The 20547-nt window shown below is 40.9% G+C and overlaps 2 protein-coding genes across 3 annotated transcripts; both read right to left on the reverse strand.

Moving 5' to 3' along the window:
- Positions 1-393: 393 nt before the first annotated feature.
- tmc4 (transmembrane channel-like 4) lies at positions 394-13018 on the reverse strand. Its single transcript, XM_071538539.1, has 18 exons — positions 12890-13018; positions 12497-12680; positions 11548-11687; positions 11094-11243; positions 10164-10249; positions 9774-9916; positions 9357-9504; positions 9003-9173; positions 8762-8904; positions 8010-8136; positions 7102-7199; positions 6185-6368; positions 5866-5996; positions 5415-5570; positions 5179-5257; positions 5027-5086; positions 1825-2051; positions 394-1334 (listed from the first exon to the last, which is right to left on the reverse strand). The coding sequence occupies exons 1-18, from the start codon at positions 12936-12938 to the stop codon at positions 1109-1111; spliced, it is 2502 nt and encodes an 833-aa protein (XP_071394640.1). The 5' UTR covers positions 12939-13018; the 3' UTR covers positions 394-1108.
- A 586-nt stretch (positions 13019-13604) lies between these two features.
- On the reverse strand, positions 13605-20493 carry mboat7 (membrane bound O-acyltransferase domain containing 7). Of its 2 annotated transcripts, none has more exons than XM_071538535.1 (9): positions 20405-20493; positions 19401-19483; positions 19094-19223; positions 18727-18853; positions 18433-18589; positions 17730-17925; positions 17290-17442; positions 16898-17074; positions 13605-16122 (listed from the first exon to the last, which is right to left on the reverse strand). In XM_071538535.1, exons 2-9 carry the CDS (start codon positions 19474-19476, stop codon positions 15711-15713), a joined length of 1428 nt encoding a protein of 475 aa, XP_071394636.1. In that variant the 5' UTR covers positions 19477-19483; positions 20405-20493; the 3' UTR covers positions 13605-15710. The 2 variants fall into 2 exon arrangements, with proteins under 2 accessions (XP_071394636.1, XP_071394637.1); XM_071538536.1 differs by having other exon boundaries at positions 19401-19480; positions 20405-20480.
- Between the last annotated feature and the right edge of the window lie 54 nt (positions 20494-20547).

Here is a 20547-nt window from a genome sequence, read left to right on the forward strand (position 1 = left end):
GGCGCGCATTGTCATGGTCCAGCTTGTCATCATATGTTCTCCAACGAAAAATCACTATAATAATCCTATAATAATATTCCCATAGGGAGTCATAGTGTGTACGTGGTAGGCTACTCAGTAGGGAGTTATATATTGACTCTACTTTATTGGATTTTTAATCTCCTATAGTATCAGTATAATATTCCTTATAGTTTTTTTTGTTTTTTTTTATACTTTTATACTCTTAAAAACATTTATAGGGTTACTTTCGTTTTTTCGTAAGGGTTTCACGTGCGTTTTACATCGCACACTGTCTATTGTTGTTGATACAAAACAATGACTTCATACAAAACAAACCAAAAATGAATACATTTTCTCCAAATCATATCACCGACTTTTTTATTTAGACCACAGGCAATTAAGAATTTGATGAATAGAATATTAATTTAATTATGACCACATGCAATTAAGCATAAGTCTTAAATAAAAAACACAATAAAACAAAACACAAAAATAGTAATAACAAACTTTCTCAATCGCTCCTTTTCTTATTGCCAAGTTTTACATGTGCTCTAAAGTTTACCTCTACTAAAAGGTTACTGCTTAATCGATTTTCTATTACTATACCATCTAAACTCTTGAGTTTTCACAACAGTTAGAAAAGTCATGCTAACAATGTGGCATTGAGTGTTTTCTGTGACAGCAACCATCTGCCCTGCTGAAGTGTCCTTGAGCAAAACACTGAATCCCTTACAGCTCCAGGTGCAGGTAGCTGGAGCTGAGCCTGACCTGAGCCTGAGTATCACAAAAAAAAAAAAAAAAAAGAAATCACTACTACGTTTCCCAGGAGGAACAGTAGCCTCCAAACCTCCTCATCATGTTCAGATATCAACTGCCGGACAATAAACTCACATGACACATGACTCATAGTTCAGATTACAGATTTACAAGCACAGTGGGCTATGAACCAGTTTCCATGTTACCTTCTTCCCTGTGTGCATAACACTTGCTTTCACTTGTAAACAAAGTGGTCACAATATTTGTCCATTCTTTATTTTCTTGTGTCACATACACTACTCCATTTCTCAGGAGTTGAGAGTTCAGAAACTACTGACAAAGACGAAAAGCCTCATGACTTTAAAATTTCGTCTCTCCAGCTGTCTCGATCCCTCCTTTGACGCTTCCGGGCAAGTTCTGGGAAGTAAGCGCTGTTGTAGGGCCGGTCCCTCTCCTCCGTCTCCCTCCCCGGCTCCTTGTCCTTCCCTTTGCCGTTCTTCTGGTCCAGCAGTGCCTGGGCTCTCCGCCTCTCCTCAGCCTCCCTCTGTAGACGCTCGGCACGTAACCTTTCTATAGAGCTACAAAAGACAGAATAGACAGCTTTGGTTGTCTCTCCATGAGGATATTCACTGCCATATCATCACATTTTCATCAAATCATCACACTCATGTCCACAATGCCTCATTTATCAGTCAGGAATGTGATCAAGAAAGCACAAAATGGCAGGTAGTAATGTTAGAAAAGCATCAGGACTGAAAATCTACAATTGATGCCAACAGAAAACCTGAAACCCTGAGAAGGCAGAAAGAAAACAACAAAAAACAAACAGAAAAATCATACATAACAAACCTAAATATGCTGAATTACTGGTTTGAAACATATTTAATAAATGACAGGTCCATGCCAGATGTTTTGAAGATTCATTGTTGTCTGCTGTCTGAAAGGTTTTTCACTCTATGCATGAAAAGTGCTTTCTGTACAAGTGAGTTACCAATTTAGTAAATATTATATTGCTTGACAAGTCATGCCCAGGCAAGGGGAATGGACATCTTTAAACAGTTTCCTCACCTCTCTCCACTGCTCCTCTTTTCCCCTCTATCTCTTCTTTCCTTTTTCTTGCTCTTGTGTTCCTTTCTGTCCTTTACAGCCAGCGCTTTCTTCATATCTTTCAAGGGGTCCAAGCTGTCCTTCAGTCTGCGATCTCTCTTCTCTCTCTCCTCTTCACTTAGTCCCTTTCTCTTCCCATGGTCTCTATCTTTTTCTTTTTCTTTGTCTTTTTCTTTCTTCTCTTCTTTCTCTTTGCCGGTTTTCATGTACCACGGCGTCACCTCGGACCCCGGCTGCGGCCCGAGGGACACCAGCAAGCCGATGGCGCGCTCCTGCTTCTCCTGGAAAAACAAGGAAAGCAAACAGTAATTAGAGTTCGCTGTTTAATGGATTGGGTCGCCTCCACATTTTGGTTTGCCGTTCGCAGTCAGGAAAGACGACGGCGGTGCCAAACAACTGCATAAATCCACTGAATATGAATGGGGGCAAACTCAAATCACTTTTCATTTTGCCATCATTAGCATCATTTAATTTGCCAAATCTAACTGAGGCTGCTACACTCATCATTTTGACATTTTCTGAGATCTGATTCTGAAGATTGGCTTTTAAGAGATCAAAGCTTTGTCCAGTTTGTCCACACTTGGCCTGTAAACAGCAGTTATGTGTTTTCAGTGGCTGTATTTATTTATTTTTCTGTCGGTATTACTCTCCCTTTCTATATATTTACACTGCTTGTATGCTGCACATTATGGCTGGACTGCATCCAGACTATGTATAATTCTGATCACAACCCAAGACTGACCACTTCCATTTGTTTTAAAGATCTGATATACCAATGTGAGCAAAATCTGACTTTTCATCCAGATCTGTTACATAATGCATCTTGACATGGTTGAATGACAAAATTGTAACAAGTCTAACTGTAGCCCAAGCGTCCAGATGGAGTGGGATAACACACACACACACACCATTTACTCATAATGTCATTGGTCTGAATCTGGATCACAGCCTCTGTTGTACAGTATGTCAACCTCTCTCTCTCTCTCTCTCTCTCTCTCCCACCTTTCCTGTCACTCTCCATTGTATACTAACTAATAATCATTAAAAGCCTAGGTAACCAAACCTGGAAAACATTTTTTTTGTGGACATGAACCCAAAGGTGGATGAGAGTGACACAAGTGATAGCACCATCACCTTTTCATCTTTCTTTTCTTTGAGATACTCCTCGTTCCCTTTCTTCTCAGAAGACTCTTCCAGGGGAAACAGATTGAGGTGTTCCAGCACCCCAACCCCTTCGCTCCCTCCGCTCCCTCCGCTCCTCTTCTCGTCATCCTCATCCCTGCTTCCTCCTGTCTGCTGGAGAGCAGCTCGGGCCTTCGTCCTCAGATACTCTGTGCGGGCCTGTGGTGAGAGGAAGAGTTGTACTTCCAAGTTGAACATTATAAAGGCATTTCATGATGCATAGGGCTGGGCGATATGGACAAAATCAAATATCACGATATCTTTGATCAAATACCTCGATGTCAGTATTGCAAGAATATTGTAGGGATGACTATTGGTGCTTTCACAAAATAAGATTTTTGATAAATAATCTTCAGTAATGTGGATATAATGACTAAGTGGGTAAAGGTAAATAATAGAACAGCTAGAACAGTCTGGTAAGTTCAGAAAATGACATCACTTTACTGTAATGCAGCCTTTAAAACCAGGAAAAGACAACACTTATGCCATATCACAATATTACGATATCCAAAATCTAAGACGATATCTAGTCTCATATCACGATATCGATTATAATATCAATATATTGCCAAGCCCTAATAATGCATTATCACAAGTATGCATACCTGAGCCCTGAAACAAGTCTCTCTCTGTCCTGTTGTAGACCCTAAACCGTATAGATTATCATATATTGTCATATTGTTTGTTGTATAGCAAAAGGATACTACACAAATACCACATCATAACTAAAAGTCCCTCCAGGAATATTAAAGTGAAACCATAAAAGATAAAAAAAAAAGATGACATAAAGGATGATAAGGTTATTTTTGAACATGACTTATAGAAAACAGGCCTATACAGAAACTCACGGGTGAGTGTTACTCATCACTGTTAACGGGCATTACGTGCTACATCAGCATCATCATCACCATCATCACCATCATCACAGAAGTAACGTGACTCACTGTGGTCACTGCTCACCTCTTGCTCTGCGCGCTCCACACGGCGTTTGGCCTCACGCTCCTCTTCTGCTGCTTGGGCCTCGTCCCTCCGCACGCGCTCGATGTTATCTTTGTTGCGCACGTGCCAGCTCTTCTTGGGAAGGATGTTCATTTTTGCTTACGGACCGTTGACGGTAGTTAGCCGGTTTGTTGAGTGGGCTAGCAGGAGTGGGGAATGGCCAGTAGGGAGCATAAAAAACAAAATAATGTCTATTTTTTCTTAATAGTGTGACATGTGTAGTAAGCCAGAGGAAGGGAGGAAATTACTTGAACCGGTACATTTCAAAACAATTAGATAGAAAGAAAAACAACACAGAAAAACAACACAGAAAAGCTACGGGTAACGTTCACAACAGAGCAGCGAAGCAGAAGTTGAGCTGGCTTCTTCGCCATAAACTCAATACTCCAACGGCACAGTATCTCTGACAGTGTTTCAATTTTAACTGCAAATGTGCTTACTTGCTGGGTGATTTGTTGTTCTTGCTGGTGACTCCAGTTGCCCACAGGAAGACCCAACCCGGAAGTAAACGTTAGACTGTGTTGCAACGACACTAGCTTGACACGAGAGGGCGCAAGAGAGCCTTTCATTTTATTTGTATTATGTAAAAAGTACTGTATTATGTAAAAAAAAAAAAAAAGTAGTGTATTGCAATGTATTTTTATGGACACAAAATTTAAAAATAAAAAAGGTTAGAGAATATACACACACATATAGCATATAGCATACAGGTAGATTAACAATGATCAGGTCTTTATTTCCCTTTTACATACGTATGTTCTTAGATAAAAAAAAAATCAAGAAAAGAAATCCATCTCTTGGTTTAGCAGATGTGAACCGGAGACAGAACCAGAGCATTCCTTAGTATATGAAACTTATATAATTGTAAATAAGGTGCATACAGTCCTTTCAGATGCCTCACACAGTCTTTTTTATGTTTCAGGTAAAAATGGAGTTGGGAGAAACTCAACATGGTGCGTTTTTAATGTTCTGAAGCTGGAACCTGAAGTTGCCGACTCAGCTCCTCAATCTGTTTGACCAAGAACTGCTTGTCACGCCCCTCCTGTCAGCCAAAGACCCAAAACTGCATTAGTAAAACTGCATGTACCTCAGTACTTTTATAGTAGATCATATAATTAAACGCCTACAACTTACCAGTTTAAGCTGAGCTCTTAGCAGAGCAACACTTTTCCCATAGACAGAGGCCAAGGCTATGAAATAACACATCACCACACTGCGGGGGAGAGAGGAGCTGTGGTTATACATCATAAACTATAAAATGGGAGGTGAAGGACCATGGAATATGCAGGTACAATATAGGCTGTATTCTATTCTACTGATTTCTATACATAATAGGGTAAGGATCCTACAGAAAGCGCACTGTCACTCACCAAACTAAAACAGACAGCGGAATGGAGAATGCCTGGGAGCCGATAAAGAAGAGGAACTCCTGTGTAGTTTGAGAGAGGTTGTAGAAAGAGGTCGGGACAATTTCCCATATGGTAGAGAAGGAACGGAATGGCCCACAGCTCATAGAGGGACGGATCCTGGGTGGGATGAGGGAAACAGACTTCAAAACCATAACATAACATAACATAACATAACATAACATAACATAACATAACATAACATAACATAACATAACATAACCCCAGTGAGAATTAAACCCCTGCCAATCTTGGTGCAATGCTCTACGTATTGAGATGCAGAACCACAACTAAAAAACCCTCAACTACCACTATCATTACTATTTCACCCCAGTTATTAGCTTTTTCCAATACTATACTACAAAGCACATCTGTTGTGACTGTTACAGGTGAGGAGGCGACAATCGACACTCACTCCGCCACACTATAGATCATGACAACCATGGACAGGCCCCAGCCGAACAGAAGCACCACCAGGAAGAAGAAGGTGGAGGTGGTGGAGCGAAACGTCTTCAGTGCGGGACGACAGTTATTGAACAGCGTGATCTGGAGAGGAAAGAAGAAGAAGAAGAAGATGAGGAACAGGGTTAGGGCAAAAAAGAAAAAAAAATGTGTAGCATTTGTAACGTTAACTCAGACATCAGAGTATGGTGATGTCGGAACTGTTTGGATGAGTTATGACTGCCTCTACATTTTCGTCTGTGCGTCGTGTGCAGTGTGAGATATCTCTTCACCTTCTTGCAGTAGAAGATGAGGACAAACTTGATGGTGTTGATGACCGGCAGCAGAGGGCAAAACAGAGCCCCGGTCCAAACCACGGTCTGACCGTACACCAGTCCGAGCACGTTGGGGGGAACGAGGAACTCCTGGCGACCGACCCACTGAGCCAGCTTATTGGACCAGTTGTCCACCACCATCCTGCCGCACACACACACACACACACACACACACACACACACACACACAAGCACAGCTGGATCACAGGGCTGAACGTCTCAGTGTCAACATGTTCCAACTGATTTATCTTTGTATAAATATGTTTCTGTACACAATTTCCAACTGATTTAGTACAGACTCATTTGTTCGATGGTGAGTCAACAATAAGAAACTGGGTAACCCTTTAAATTATAGGCCATTAATTACACAGTAATGACCGGAAATAACTAATATACAAGTAATATTGATGTAATAACTAGTTATAGCATTAGATTGACTGGCAAAAAAGGTGCTTTTGCCGGTAATTGTGTTAGATAAGTGGCATTACTCACTTTTTTACACACTTTTGAAAATTTGAAAGGTGCTGGAGGTGAAGGATAAACTAGTTCAAAATGGAAGAAACGCACTGTCTGCATTGATTTATCTTCCACAGAGGGGAAGGACATTCATTTCAGAAATTGACAATAATACAACAATAATACTGACAATAATACTTTATATATTTTAGAAAAGACATGCCAGTACTGACTATGTACAATATTCACATAGATATACAAACATACTCCATACCAACTCTACACAAATAACAGAAAACAACAGAAAGCCCAGAACGGTCCTAGCCTGGTAAAAAGCACCTTTTTCACTTGCATATTACTCAGTAATTACCAGTCATTCTAATGCTATAAGTAGTTATTTTTTACAAATAATTTTGTACCTGCGTGGGAACTCCACCAGGACGAGCACAGCGATGGTGATGAGGAGGTCAAACAGCGTTAGCTTGTACATCTCCTGTCCCACACGAGTCTCCCAGCACTGCATGCAGACCGACACACACAGTTGGCCATACGCCGGTTAAAGTCTTATTCGGTTAAAGTCAAGTGACTTATGGCGTTTACATGCTGAGCACGGTACACACAAACTGTACTTATACTGTGTGTCATAAATTATCTTAATCTGAGAACACATTTGACATTTTACCTTACTCTTTTGTGTCAGCAAATGAGACCGTCACCTCATCCTATCAATACCTGTATCCTGATTTAGTCAATATCTGGCTGTACAAACCTAGAAATGTAAATGTTTACCTTTGTCATTCATGACTTTGTTAGATAGTCAACATTAATCAGAATCACAATATATTCAAGGCTGATTCACTGCAGATTCTCTTTCCTCTTTGGTGATCCACATGTGTGCCTGGTTAATTGCTGCTGTCTGTCTCTCTGCCTGAGTCTTGACTAACACCTGTAGTTCCTAGTCCTGGGTTGAATTCTGCCCGAGGCCTTCAGGGTCTGATCCAGCTCCATACCTTAGAGCTTAATGTCTGTCTCTACAATGCTTAGACCCAAAATTAAAGTTACAAATGGAATTCTTTGTGCGTGTACAAAACCAAATCTTTTGTCATCCCCTAGCTGCAAAATTGCATTACATTTTTCATCTCAAGCATTCTCTCTGTAGCTCGTTCTATTCCTATGAGCTGATGTTATTAAACTCATCAAGTAGCTCTGAGAAACCCTCCACCCTGTTTGAGTGTCCTCTCCTAAGAATAAAGCTCAGTGCAGCTGAAGGGGAGGTGAAAAGAAGAGGCCACTTTAAATAATTTAGACCGCCAAGTAGTGTAGTTACCGGATAATCCTCATGGTTGTATTGGCACAATTCACATTTAACAGCATTCTTGCCATCATTACAGGTGATCTGACTCCACAGGGTGAAGAGGAGAACACCCAGACTGACCAGGCGCAGGAACACTGACCTGGAGATGAGACAGACATGAGGAAACATTACCAAAACATTTCTCATTCTAAGATTTGGTTTAGGTTTAGGTGATTAAACACAGATTGGGGATTTTTCATTTTCTCCATAAATTACAGAAGATCTTGACTGTGGAATAGTTAAATTCACACTGCCAATGAAAGTAGCCTACCTTGCTCCTACAACAACAGATACGTTTTCTTTCCCTTTTTTCTCTCTCTTTCTTTGAACACACACGCACACACACACACACACACACACACACTTCCACTCACTACCAGTCTCACTTCCTCTATCATTTAATTTTCCACAATGGGGTTGTTTCAACTGATTGTATTTCCTTTACTGTCAATGATGCAGGTCGTTGTCATTTTCCTTGTTGAATTTGTTGTTATCTAGTTTCTGTTATTTAGTTAAGTTTAGTTTAACTGTAGTTGAGTTAAGTTTTTCTCACTTCAGTTCAGTTTTCCCACTTTCAGTGATTTTAAAAAAATCTCAGCAGCACAATTTCATTTTTTTTCTTAATTCTCTCTGCATTTTATAATTTAAACCTGCAAATGAACTAAATGCGAATGCACTCACATATACACACACTCACAGAAACACACACAAACACTGACACAAACCGTAACAGTGCCACTATGATGGTGGTGCTGGGGGCGTATCTCTCCAGCAAGGCAATCTGGTCACACAGCAGAGGCACCAGGAAGTTTCCAGTGGTGATGACAATGGAAGGCAGGTACTCAAAAATCAAACCCAGGATCCCTTCCTCCCCGCTCCGACTCTGTTTGGCAGAGACAGGAGACAACAGGTCAACCAGACAAGACCCAGGACTTGACCGAGGACAGATCGACATCATTATTCTACATCTTCACCCACCTGGCTGAAGACGGTGGCCTCAAAGATGCCATAGAAGGCCGCTATAATGAGCCCAAAGGCGACCACAGACATAAGAATGCGGAGCGAGTACAGAAATATTTTTTGACTCAAGGTCAGAGAGGCTGCCTTTTTCTTTATCATCTCCTCCTCCAGGTCCACCTGACAGGGACAGAGAGACAGGTAGAGAGATAGGAAGGGGGGGGGGGAGGGGTCAACTCAACACATGTCACTTCTAGGGAAAGTATAAAACTGCTGTCGAGAGAAAACCTGCCACACGTCTATCACGCGTCTCTTTTTCCCTGTCGCCCTCCATCCTGCTAACTAGGCCAGATCCCCTCTGACCTGCAACCGGTAGTGGATGTTTTTCTGCTTCAGTTTAGTAGCTTGATCTCCCAGGCAACCGTAGTCCCAGCCGGTGAACACTATCTTGCTGTAGCTGCCCACGGCGCTGCCTCCCGTTGCCACGGCAACACGGGCTGCAGTCCCCATGCTTGTGTGAGCAACCAGTCGGGGGAAGAGAATACAGATGCAAGTGAGCTGGCTGAAACCCTCAAGTTCAGCTGTGGTTTTTAAATGTCACGCGGTTAATTTCACTTATTGACCAGGACCTTCGCTGAGACACGTTAGAGCCAAAGACACGTGCACGCACACACACACACACACACACACACAACAAAAAACACACACACACACACACAACAAAACACACACGCACACCGGTCCTTAATCATTGATACTGTGTGTTGTTCCGGGACTCACCGTATAATGATACAGAAGAGACAGAAGGCAAAGTAGAAGACAGCAGTGAAGAGGTAGGCCAAGGAGATGTTGTAGGAGTTTCTGTTTTCTACCACTGTGCTGTTGTAGTAGCCATAAAACAGGTAGGAATACTCCATGAAGCCCTGAACACAGGGGAGAGGACAGTGGCTGAGCATGTCTGATGTTCAGATGTACTATGGGACGTGGTTTTCATTTACTTTCATCAGGAGAGGATGTAGTAAAAGTATGTGGAAGAGTTACATTAAACATGAGGTCAAATGTGTTCAATTAAATATGAAAGAATCAAAATGTAGGTTTTCAAAGGAACAACATTGATATATTTTTACTTATATGTTCTGTAAGTCTCATATCTTCATTACAGTTTCTTACCGTTCCAGAAAGTAAGTCAAGGAAGTAATTATAGAACACCACCAGGCCTTGAGGATTAGGGTCATAAAACATACATTCCTCTGGACCTGGAAAACAGTGCAGGAGAGCTTTACGATCCATACACACATTCCAGTCTTATCGGTTAATGCATTTGTTTAGCTGTCATTCCCTGACATTCTCTGAACTTGAAGGGCATGTTGTTGTACTTCGCTTTTCTGAACTTTATTCAAACAGTAAGAATAACAGAGAGGGAGACTAAGAGGGGGAAGTAAAGTCTAGTAAAACGCACATAATTGCAAAGGCAGGAGGTCTTGACCCCTGTACTATCATCTAGATAAAGTTGGTTTCATTGCAAAATGAAAAAAGAGTTTCAAAATGAAATATTCACCATTTAAAAAAAAAAAGTGACACCTTTTACAAAATGACTGGTGGCAAAAATGATGGTGCTAATTATGGTACTTGTTAGAGGATAGTAGGTAAGGATAGCAGGTTAAGCCCTTGGTTATAAGTGATAAAACTAAAGCATTGTATCTTTGTAATTCATATATTCACATATTGAATGAGATGAGTTTCTGGTAAACACTTTTTTTCCTGAAATGGATAGCGTTTTGGGATGAAATTCTGCAAATGCACCGCTGAGCATTTCTTCAGTTCATATCTGAGGGGAATACCACGGCTGGCACCTCTATTTTTTCACATATTCCTCCCAATGCCCCGTCCTCTGAGGCACAACTGTTGCTAGGATACTGTTGCATGGAATTGTGAGAAGGCATCCTGTTTATATTAAGAAGAATTGCGTTGAACTGTCAGAAGGCATCACCGTGCGTCACCAGTTACCCATCAAATTCAAGAACCTTGAAAATATATCTCTGCCCTGAAGTGAAAATGCTTTAAATTCCCTGCTACAAGGTAACCTGCACAAATCATTACCAGTGCTGTTGACCGGGCTGCTCCCAACAGATCCGAACACAATGCTGGGGATGAGGACGAATCCAGCAATCAGTAAGAAGGAAACGAAATTGAGCACCACCAAGAATCGCAGGAACAAGAAGTAAGACAGGACACCACCGCCAAAGTTCCCTGTTGAGGCAGAGGGCCGAGGTCTCATTCAACGGGCACAACTGGATTCACAGCATATTTATAAATTACTTAATAATCACAAGGCTTGTGCCAAATATATTCAAATTAGATATATGGTTATGTATGTTCGGTAGTATGAATTCTCTATATTCCTGTATATTTAGCAGGATTAATATGCAACAGGGGACTGTTGATAATGTAAAACATGGGGTGTAAATGTAATATGTATGCATGACACTATGAGCATAATTCTTGCCAACTAAGCCCCTTACTAGCCACCTGAGATAACTAGTTGAAGGCCCACCTCCTATCTTTTGTAAGGACTTCCTCCAGAGTGCGAAAAAGGCCAGAAAACCTCTGGCGTTTTCTCTGAACCTGCGCAGGGATTTGGACTTGCTCCTGTTCCAACTGGAAACCACAGGCACTTGCATTTTCTGCACCTGCCTGTAAAGGAAAAAAGTTTTTAAAAACAACATTTCTGCTGTATTAGAATGTCACCATACAACTGTCACCACCTCTTCTTGCTGAAAGATATGATGTACTTTGCTAAATTGAAAAAAAAAAAAAAAACATGTTGCATGGGTAGAAGGATTTGTTCTGCAATTCCTGGGAAGCCTTTATACAGTAAAATACCTTATGGGGCCATAGATTTACTAGCACTTTAAGGTATCTCCTTTATTCAGTATACTTATCATCATCAATATGTTTTTGTTGATGCTAGAAAAATGTTGGATTCTTTTCTTGCTAGAAAAAAATTGAAGAAAATTCTAAATTCTGAATTCTAAAAAGCAGTGATCAAAAAAAAAACCCCACCTAAGGCACTCTGTCTTAAGTGAAAAAGGATAAAAACCTTTTATTACATGGGCTGCAAGACAATTAAAAATGACCAATGTGTGTCGACCTAATGGTCTTTGTCAGGCTTACACCATCCCAATATGTTTTTGTTTTTTTCTCTGTCATCCTGGTTGTGTTGGTGGCAGTATTTGACATGTTATGTATATGGTGAACTCACTCATGGACTTTATTATTTAGTTGGTTATAATTTTGTGTTTCTTTTATTTTTTCCCTCCCCTCTGTTAAGTTATGTTTGGATGTTGTGTGAGTGATGTTACATTTCTGTGTCACCTTAACATTCTCTGTACTACACTTTGTATTACTTTCAATATTGACTCAAAAATGAATAAAAATACATTACAAAAACAAAGAATTGACCCTGACATAAAGAGAAAACAGCTCATGATTTGTTTTCATACCACACAGCTCTTTTCAGGGACATGGGCAAAGGGAGGCTCCTGAGGTCCTGGGCTGGTCCAGACTCTCCCTCTTCATCCTCCACTGAGCTCCAGTTGAACTGAGGGGAATTCTGATTGGAGGCTACAGACGGAACCCTTCGTAACCGCAGTGACTGCTGGTCACCAGGGTAACCGTTCCCCTCGACTGGGAGAATGGACAGAAAATCAGCGAAGGAATCAAGACAATTCAGTATGATCGTGGTTAAGAGAATACTGATTCATTCATTATCAATAGGAAAAATACATTAGATATTATATGAATTGATTAAATAGAAGAATACATATGTAGGCTATATATAAATGTGAGGTGAGAGGTGACAAAAGAGACACACCTTCAGCAGCCATACAGCTTACCTGTCATAACTGAGCCTTGACTCTGGTGCTCACTGGCCATTTCCCTCATCCAGTAGAATTCAGCCAGTCTTTTAAGAAAGTCCTCTGTAACCACATCTAATACTTTGCCACCTCCAAATTCAGAGAAAAAAGGTGAGCCAGCTTGTAATGAGGAAATGGAGCCTATCCAGGAATCTGTCTCTCTCGTTGCCCTGTCTCTCTCACGGACTTTACTCCCTATGTAAATGACCACACAGGTACTTCCTTGTATGCTTAACCCATTATTACCAAGGAGATGGTTACCATCCATTCACAATTCAGGCTGTGCAATAAGAAACTGCTATCAATGGCTGGGTACAGCAGGCAATCAGGTTAACTAACAGTACTAGTTACACACTACATTAAAATGAAGTAATTCTTATTGTTGATGAGGAGTTCAAACAAATCTCTTTGATCAGGCTGAAAACTTCATGACTAGTTTGGTGAGTTTTGATTGTGGGTGGTAGTGTGAATACATTAAGTATATCAATATGTGTATAAGTTAACATAACCAATCACAAAATCTTTGTTTTATGGAGGGGGGGTTATTACGTACATAGGACTACATTAGCTCATAAGTGATGTCAGATCACTAAGCAGGTGTGTTGGTATGCAATAATGTTGGAGAGTTAATGATTTCCCAGTCTGACTATTGGAAAACACGATATGATGAAACATGTTTTTTCTACAAGCTTTATCTTAATAAATTATACACGGTAGCTATTATACTAATAATAAACAAATGATTCACAGATAATCATATCAGGTAAATTTTCAAATAAAGACCAGCGCTTAACATTTGTGAGGAAATGTTGATATGTATTCCATGTGTAACACCGTTACAAAGCAGGGAGTGTTACAATCATCATAGCATGTGAAGCCATTTAGAGACAAACAAAAAAAACACATAGAGGACCAAAAAATAAATAGGTTGGAGATGAGAGGTCAACTGCATGTGATGACAAAAGAACTAACTAATTCACAATGATCACTGTGCAATAATAAAAACAAGGGGAATGTTGTTTACCTCAAAGGTTTGGGTTTGGCACCGGAGAAGTAAAGGATAACAGCAAAACATGAAATCATTCTGCATTCAAATTATTTCAACTCCAAGTCCATGCTAATAGGATTGTACTATAATACACAGGGGCAGAAATGTTCCTTTCAATACTCATGCTCATATAAAATGGAGAAATAGTGACCACACAGTTTGAGAGAGGAAGAAGTGGCAGAGTAAAAGAGTCCACTTCAGGTTTTCCAGCTGTACACTTTCATCCAACAGTAACTTGCTGTGCTCAGTTATTCATTAGTAAATCAGGTAGCCGATAGAAATGATGTGAAACTTGAGACATTTTGTATCAAATGTTTGGTCCCCACCCAGAATGGCCCATGATGGCAGTACAGACAGTTTGGCAGTGAACAGACTGTGTCTATCTTTCACATGACACCCTCTTCACCAGGTAGCACACTGCTATACAGAAGTCAGTGTATATGTTTGCGAGGGTGACATGTGAAACACAGATAATAACAGGCAGCACAGCAGCAAAGAAAAATATCCACGCAAAATCAAATAATTAAGCCAAAGCACAGGAATGCTACACAGAACAGAGTGAGGAACATTGTAATGCTGAAAAAGCTTGAGGTTATTCAAATCAGATTCAAAGGTGCCTGAGGTCGTTAAGCTTTCATGTAAACACAAAAATGTAATTTGGGCCTTGAGTTTGCTCCGTAAAGCTTGCGTGATTTTCTTACATTTGTATTTTGTGATGTTATGAATAACTGAATTTCACCATGTAGGCTGTTTTTTATGTTTCTGCTTGAAGCAAAGTAACTTCCACTACTAAGGGCTGCAGTTGTATATTGCGATGTTTCCACAATTAATAATCACATAATATTGAAATACAGCCAATACTGAAACATTTCATTTAATTTAGAATGTCCACTGTAGTTGAAAATAGTCAGGATGCTGTTTTAATACGCCAAAAAGGTAGTAAAATAATTTTGTTCCTCAAATTATTCAACAGAAAAATTCTAATTAATGATCGTTATCACAATAATAATAATTGCTTTCTGGCTCAGTATGAGTTCATCATAGTCTATTATTTCCATTGTACATTTATCAAACATACTCCTGAAATGTGTGTCCATCATCAGCTGTTGGAATGTATTTTTGGTTTGGTTATGATGGCACCTGCCAAGCCAACTAAATCCCTGTTGCCTTGTTTCTCTTTTAATTGTATAGAACGAATCTGAAAGTTCATTATAAAGGGTAAGCAGGTTGTTTTTTTTACTCACCCTACTACTGTTTTTCTGAGGCAGCATCTTGACATTTCTGTTTAGGAATGACCCGGTTCTGACCTGTAAGATCGTTTAAAAACACTTGTACTAAAACTGGACTTGGTGTCTTGAAATAACCTCACACACACACTGTACAGGCAAATGCACCAATGCAGGGAGTGAACAAACTATTTACCTCCCATCCGCCACTCACGCTACAAAAATAACATTCATTGAGCTCAAACATTCCTCCACCAGTTTTCGCAGCACTTTTACGCCTATGTACATATGGTTTGTAACGAAATATCTCCAATGGCAACTGTTACTGGGTTTCACATGTCACTGATTCCTGCCCTCAGTCCAATGATGTTTCTAATCAACCCTTTCCCATAGGACACATTATTGGACCTGTGCGACATTTGTTACTAGTACAGATGAGTGACAGTGCAATGAATTTTGGAAACTGTAGTCTTGAAGTAACTGCTCCCTGTGTCCCCCAAATATCTCACCAGTTCATCGCCTCCATTCAGTCTGTCTTCTCTCCAGTTTTCTCTTTCACATTATCTATCTTCTCTCCCTCTCTTTTCTCCTCCTTTTCCCCCCTCTTCCCTTCCCTTTTCCCTCCCTTCAGCACCCTGCCCAGTATTATGCAGCAAACGGCGATGATGTGCATGATGAAGTAGATGGACGTCCAGTAGTTGATGGTATCGCTGGCCTTCAGCAGCACGAAGCCCATACACATGTAGTCGTAGGCCCTCATCTTCAAGAACCAGTGAACCCAGTCGAAGATGTTCTGGCCCCGGGGCCCCAGTTTAGCTCGGACAGACGCCTCCATGACAGACTCTGCTGCAATGCACAGCGGGATGGTGAGGAAGGACAGGTAGTAGCCAGCATGTAGTCCGTGCCAATAGGCGCTGATGAACATGGTCCAACCAGCCCTGACAGTCAGAGGGAAAGGGAGAGATGTTTAAGTCACATGGAAACGGTATTTCAACAATGTCTTTCTTCTGTAATTCAATGTATTTCTGGTTGAAACAGAGTGTTGGGGACATGCGGGGAGAGACTGTTCAAAAGTGTTCAAAAGTTCAAAAATGCTTTGCGCATAATTTTGAGCTGTGACATAATTTGTATTCTTAAAAATTAATACATTCCAGTCACTGGGACACAAATATGGTGTCTTAGGAAAAGGAAACAGGTTTTTCAGAGGTGAATGCACCACAGTACCATGTTGCCATTCATGTCACTTTGAAAATTGTTATAGGTCCTAAAAAGATATGAGGAATTCAAAATGTTTTTAAATTTTTTGGACCTTTATTGTGAAAGAGGTGTGCGTTATGATATTGACAATCAGCTAACAAGGTTGAAAGTCATTTTTCATTTCATTGTGACTTAATACTGTGACTAAAATATTGTGATGATAGAGAAGGAGTTTTATTAACATCCCTGCAGAATCTTCATATTTAAATCATTCATAATTCATATTTAATCCAAGTTGTGGAATAACGGCAGAGAGCAGATTGCAGACATTTTTTAAATAAGGTGGGAGTTGCTTGCCCTTATCCCACAACTGAGATCTTTAAGAATATCTTACTACCCCACAAAAGCATTTTTGAAGCACTTACATACCACACTGTTAGTTGGACTCATCTCAGTACAATATCAACAGATGCTACTGCAAACATAATGCCTTTAAATCTCTGCCGTAAGCCTTACCTGAGAGTGTAGGCTTTGAAGGGGGAGTTGGGGTAGATGTAGTGATGCAGCCACCACTGCACGGTCATGTTCCAGTAGCGCATGCCGTGTCGCACCTTCACACAGAAGTCAGTGTTGTAGCAGTCAATGTTCTGGATGGTTTTGAAGTCGTATAGCTCTTGAGTGGTGGGATCAGGACTAGCCACAAAGAAAAGACACAACAGAACAAAACTGCCATTAATACCAGCCTTCAACAATACAACAAAAATATGAACTCTACACAGACTGTCTGAAGATATAAGATTATTCAAAATACTTTGACTTTGTGGTGAACTTAAGTTTTGTTTATGCAGACACAGGTCAAAATTGATGCATCCTCTCTGTATATAACTGTAAATTCAGCAAGATGGTACCTATAGTTTACAGTGGGTCCTCCTCCAGGTTTGGACAATGCCTTCTCTGGATAGCAGCCTAGACCTGCACTGATACAGCCAGCCTCTGCTCCACACCATGCCGCATAGAAACGCATCCGAAACACAAAGAACACCACCGTCATGTAGAACAACCTAGTGTGAGAGAGAGAGAGAGAGAGGGAGAGAGTGAGAGAGTGTGAGAGAGAGAGAGAGAGAAAGAGAGAGAGGGGCAAGTCATTGGGACTTGAAATGTACTGTGATGGTAGAGAAGGAGCTGCAGAATCTTCATATTTAAGATCCAAGTTGTGCAGAGAACATACTGCAAACATTGTTTGTAAATAAAGTGGGAGCTGCTTGTCATTATCACACAACTGACATCTTTAAATCTCCAAATCAGGCAGGTTTGCTTGGCCTCCTTGCATTAGGCTCTGTCACAGTACCTGAACAGGAAGTGGTGATCCAGGAACTCCTCTGTGCGGACGTAAGCCAGGGGAAAGACAGAGTTCACGGCCAGGAACAAAACACCGTAGACAGGAACCATCTTCAACCGCTGCAAGCAAGGGATCTGGCCGGGCAGGGCCAGCGGGCTGGGCTGCCTCAGCCAGTCCACATAGGTTTGGAAGCGGAAGAACGGGCCTTTAGGGAAATGAAGGGGTGAGATAAAGGGATGATGAGGACGGCATCGAGAGAAGACAGTGATAGACAAAAGGGCCGATAGGGATCATAAAAGATAACATGAACACAAAAGGGCACAGTGGATGGCATTGTGGTTCAACAGAAGAGAGGGTGCCATTGGATAGGAGAAGGGATTAAATAAACAAAACAAACAGGAAGAAGAGTTAAACTGGAACTAATTTGAATGATACTGAAAACGTATATGGACTCACACGGTATTGAACAAGTAGCGGAGAGTGAGACAAAGAGAGACAAAAGTTAAAATGGATGCAAAAGCAAATTCACATCAAACAATACACATGACCATTAACAGCTCACACACAAACCTCATGTTTTAGTTTCAAACATTCATTTAAATGACTAAATTGAAACAAGTCCCTCCCCCCAAAAGTTACTAATTTTTAAGATCTGTAACTATGGAAGAGAGGAGATGCTTGGAAGTGTCACCACACATCTTCACGGACTTACCAGTCATTATACCCACATAGCAGTAGCTATAGGACAGAATATCGTAGAAAGAGGGCTCCTGAGACAGACCACCAATGACAGGAGACTTGGCAAAAGAGCTCACTTCCTTTTTCTTCTCCATGTGGAAACTGTGCACCTCATTGGCTAGACTCACCATCTGAGTTGAAAACAGAAAGAAAAGCTAAAAGTCAAAAGATGTACAGAGAGTATAGAATAATAAAGATATTGTGTGTTGTTGAAATTTTTGCCATGATTGCTCTGAATTTGTTGCTCTGTGATCCCAGTTTTCTGTACCTTGAGGGTGAGAAGCAGCTGGATGGCATTGGCAAACGGTGTTGGTGGTGGCAGACCGAACCATGTCACCAGCCGGAAGAAGAGGAGGTAGAGAAAGGTCCAGCCAAGAGAGAGTGCAGGGCCATGCCTTAGAGACAGGGGGACAAAGAGAGATGAGCCATCATGACCAAATCAAGAATTCAAGAACCTCAAACATAGTGACTGTGTGAGAGAAGAGAAGAGAAGAGAAGAGAAGAGAAGAGAAGAGAAGAGAAGAGAAGAGAAGAGGCAGTGAGAGAGATGTTGAAAATTTTGTGGCTGCCAACATCATTATAATGAACTAATGTAGTGAAATAAATTTCTAATAGCTTGGATGTTCGCCTCTCACCTCCAGCTGCTCTTTATAATTATCCATGTTCCAATCACCGTCACCAGAGAGTGGAGCGCGTGGATCTGACAGGTTGCTATGGTAACAGAGAGGCCCAAGAGCAGGGCTGCCCCCTGCTTCACCGGAGGACCTGAAGTGAAATGATCAAAACAATATGATGGCATCTTACAACATAAGGTGCATCATATGGTGCAAACTCTCGTGTTCCCCCGTGATGTTCCCATATTCCAGCCTCCATAATGCCTCCATACACACTGCTAAACAAATTCAAGAGTCGTTTCATCAACATCAAATTGAAGTCACTCACTGAGATATCGGAAGAGGAATCCAACAGGGATGGAAGCAGCAAGAATTCCCAAGTACACCAGCTCATCAGGAGACATCTCTCTGCTGGCAAAGAAACACAGACGACCTCTAGAAAACTACAGTCTGAATCAGTCTGTCCATACATGAATGAATCCCCACCACAGACTGAGATATTTCCTCTCTCCCAAGGGGGGTTTTCAGGGGTGAAACTAAGACTAGAGATGTGGGTGTCAAACCGAACAGCAGATTATTAAACAGTTCTATCTTAGTTTACCCATGTTTAACTAACTACATTGTGATTACAATTTTAACAGCAATCATTCTGAATACAACTCCATATCTGTTTCAAATTCATTGTCAAGTTTTATTGCGAAGACATTTTCTTCACTATTAACTGATTTTGAGACTTCCACCCCGAGAACAGTGTTGACAATGTGTAAGTTACTCAACTTCATCACCACCAGGGCGATTGTACTAGGTGCATTTCACAATGTCTCCTCGACGCAATTTTCAATAATTTCCCCTAAATTGTACCATGTTCCCGAAACAAGAGGTCCATGGGTGCATAAGATGAAATTCAGGCAACCACACATAAAGAACAATATTAGATAACGTTAAATGGAGGGAACATACTTGGTGTTTTGGAGTTACACTGTTACTTTAGTTTCGTGGCACGAAGAAGCAGCTCAGTAATGGCTAAACTGTACCATTAAGTTACTCCCTTATCTTTGAAGGATTTACTTCCAAGTGAGGCACACACGCATTTTAAGAGGTAACTGACTGTCAACATCCACATTAAATACATAATCTAACATGTTTGTAGTATGTTAAAAACGGTAGCCCCCACTAGCTAGTACGAGACAAAACAAGGGATAACGTTGAGCTACTGCAGCTTCTGACAGAATTAGCAATGCTAACGTTAGCATTGTGGATTCCTAACCGCCATTATCACGTTGTTCCTTTAACTTGTGCAGTTTCAAGATGATAAATTGGCAGATTACTTACATTTAAAGTTAATCACACCGGTTCGATTGCTTGCAGTGTTTAGCTATGCCATTCAGCTTGCTAGGTGTGACAGTATTGCTCAATTTCAGTTTACTTCCTGGGTGGAAGGTGAGGACCCCGCCCACTAGAGAGCGGACCATGCC

The sequence above is a fragment of the Centroberyx affinis genome, unplaced genomic scaffold (assembly GCF_046629955.1).
Source record: "Centroberyx affinis isolate AG114_WGS23_722 - 3 ecotype Tasmania unplaced genomic scaffold, CSIRO-AGI_Caff_v1 ptg003285l_1, whole genome shotgun sequence".
In the NCBI taxonomy this organism is placed as follows: domain Eukaryota; kingdom Metazoa; phylum Chordata; class Actinopteri; order Beryciformes; family Berycidae; genus Centroberyx; species Centroberyx affinis.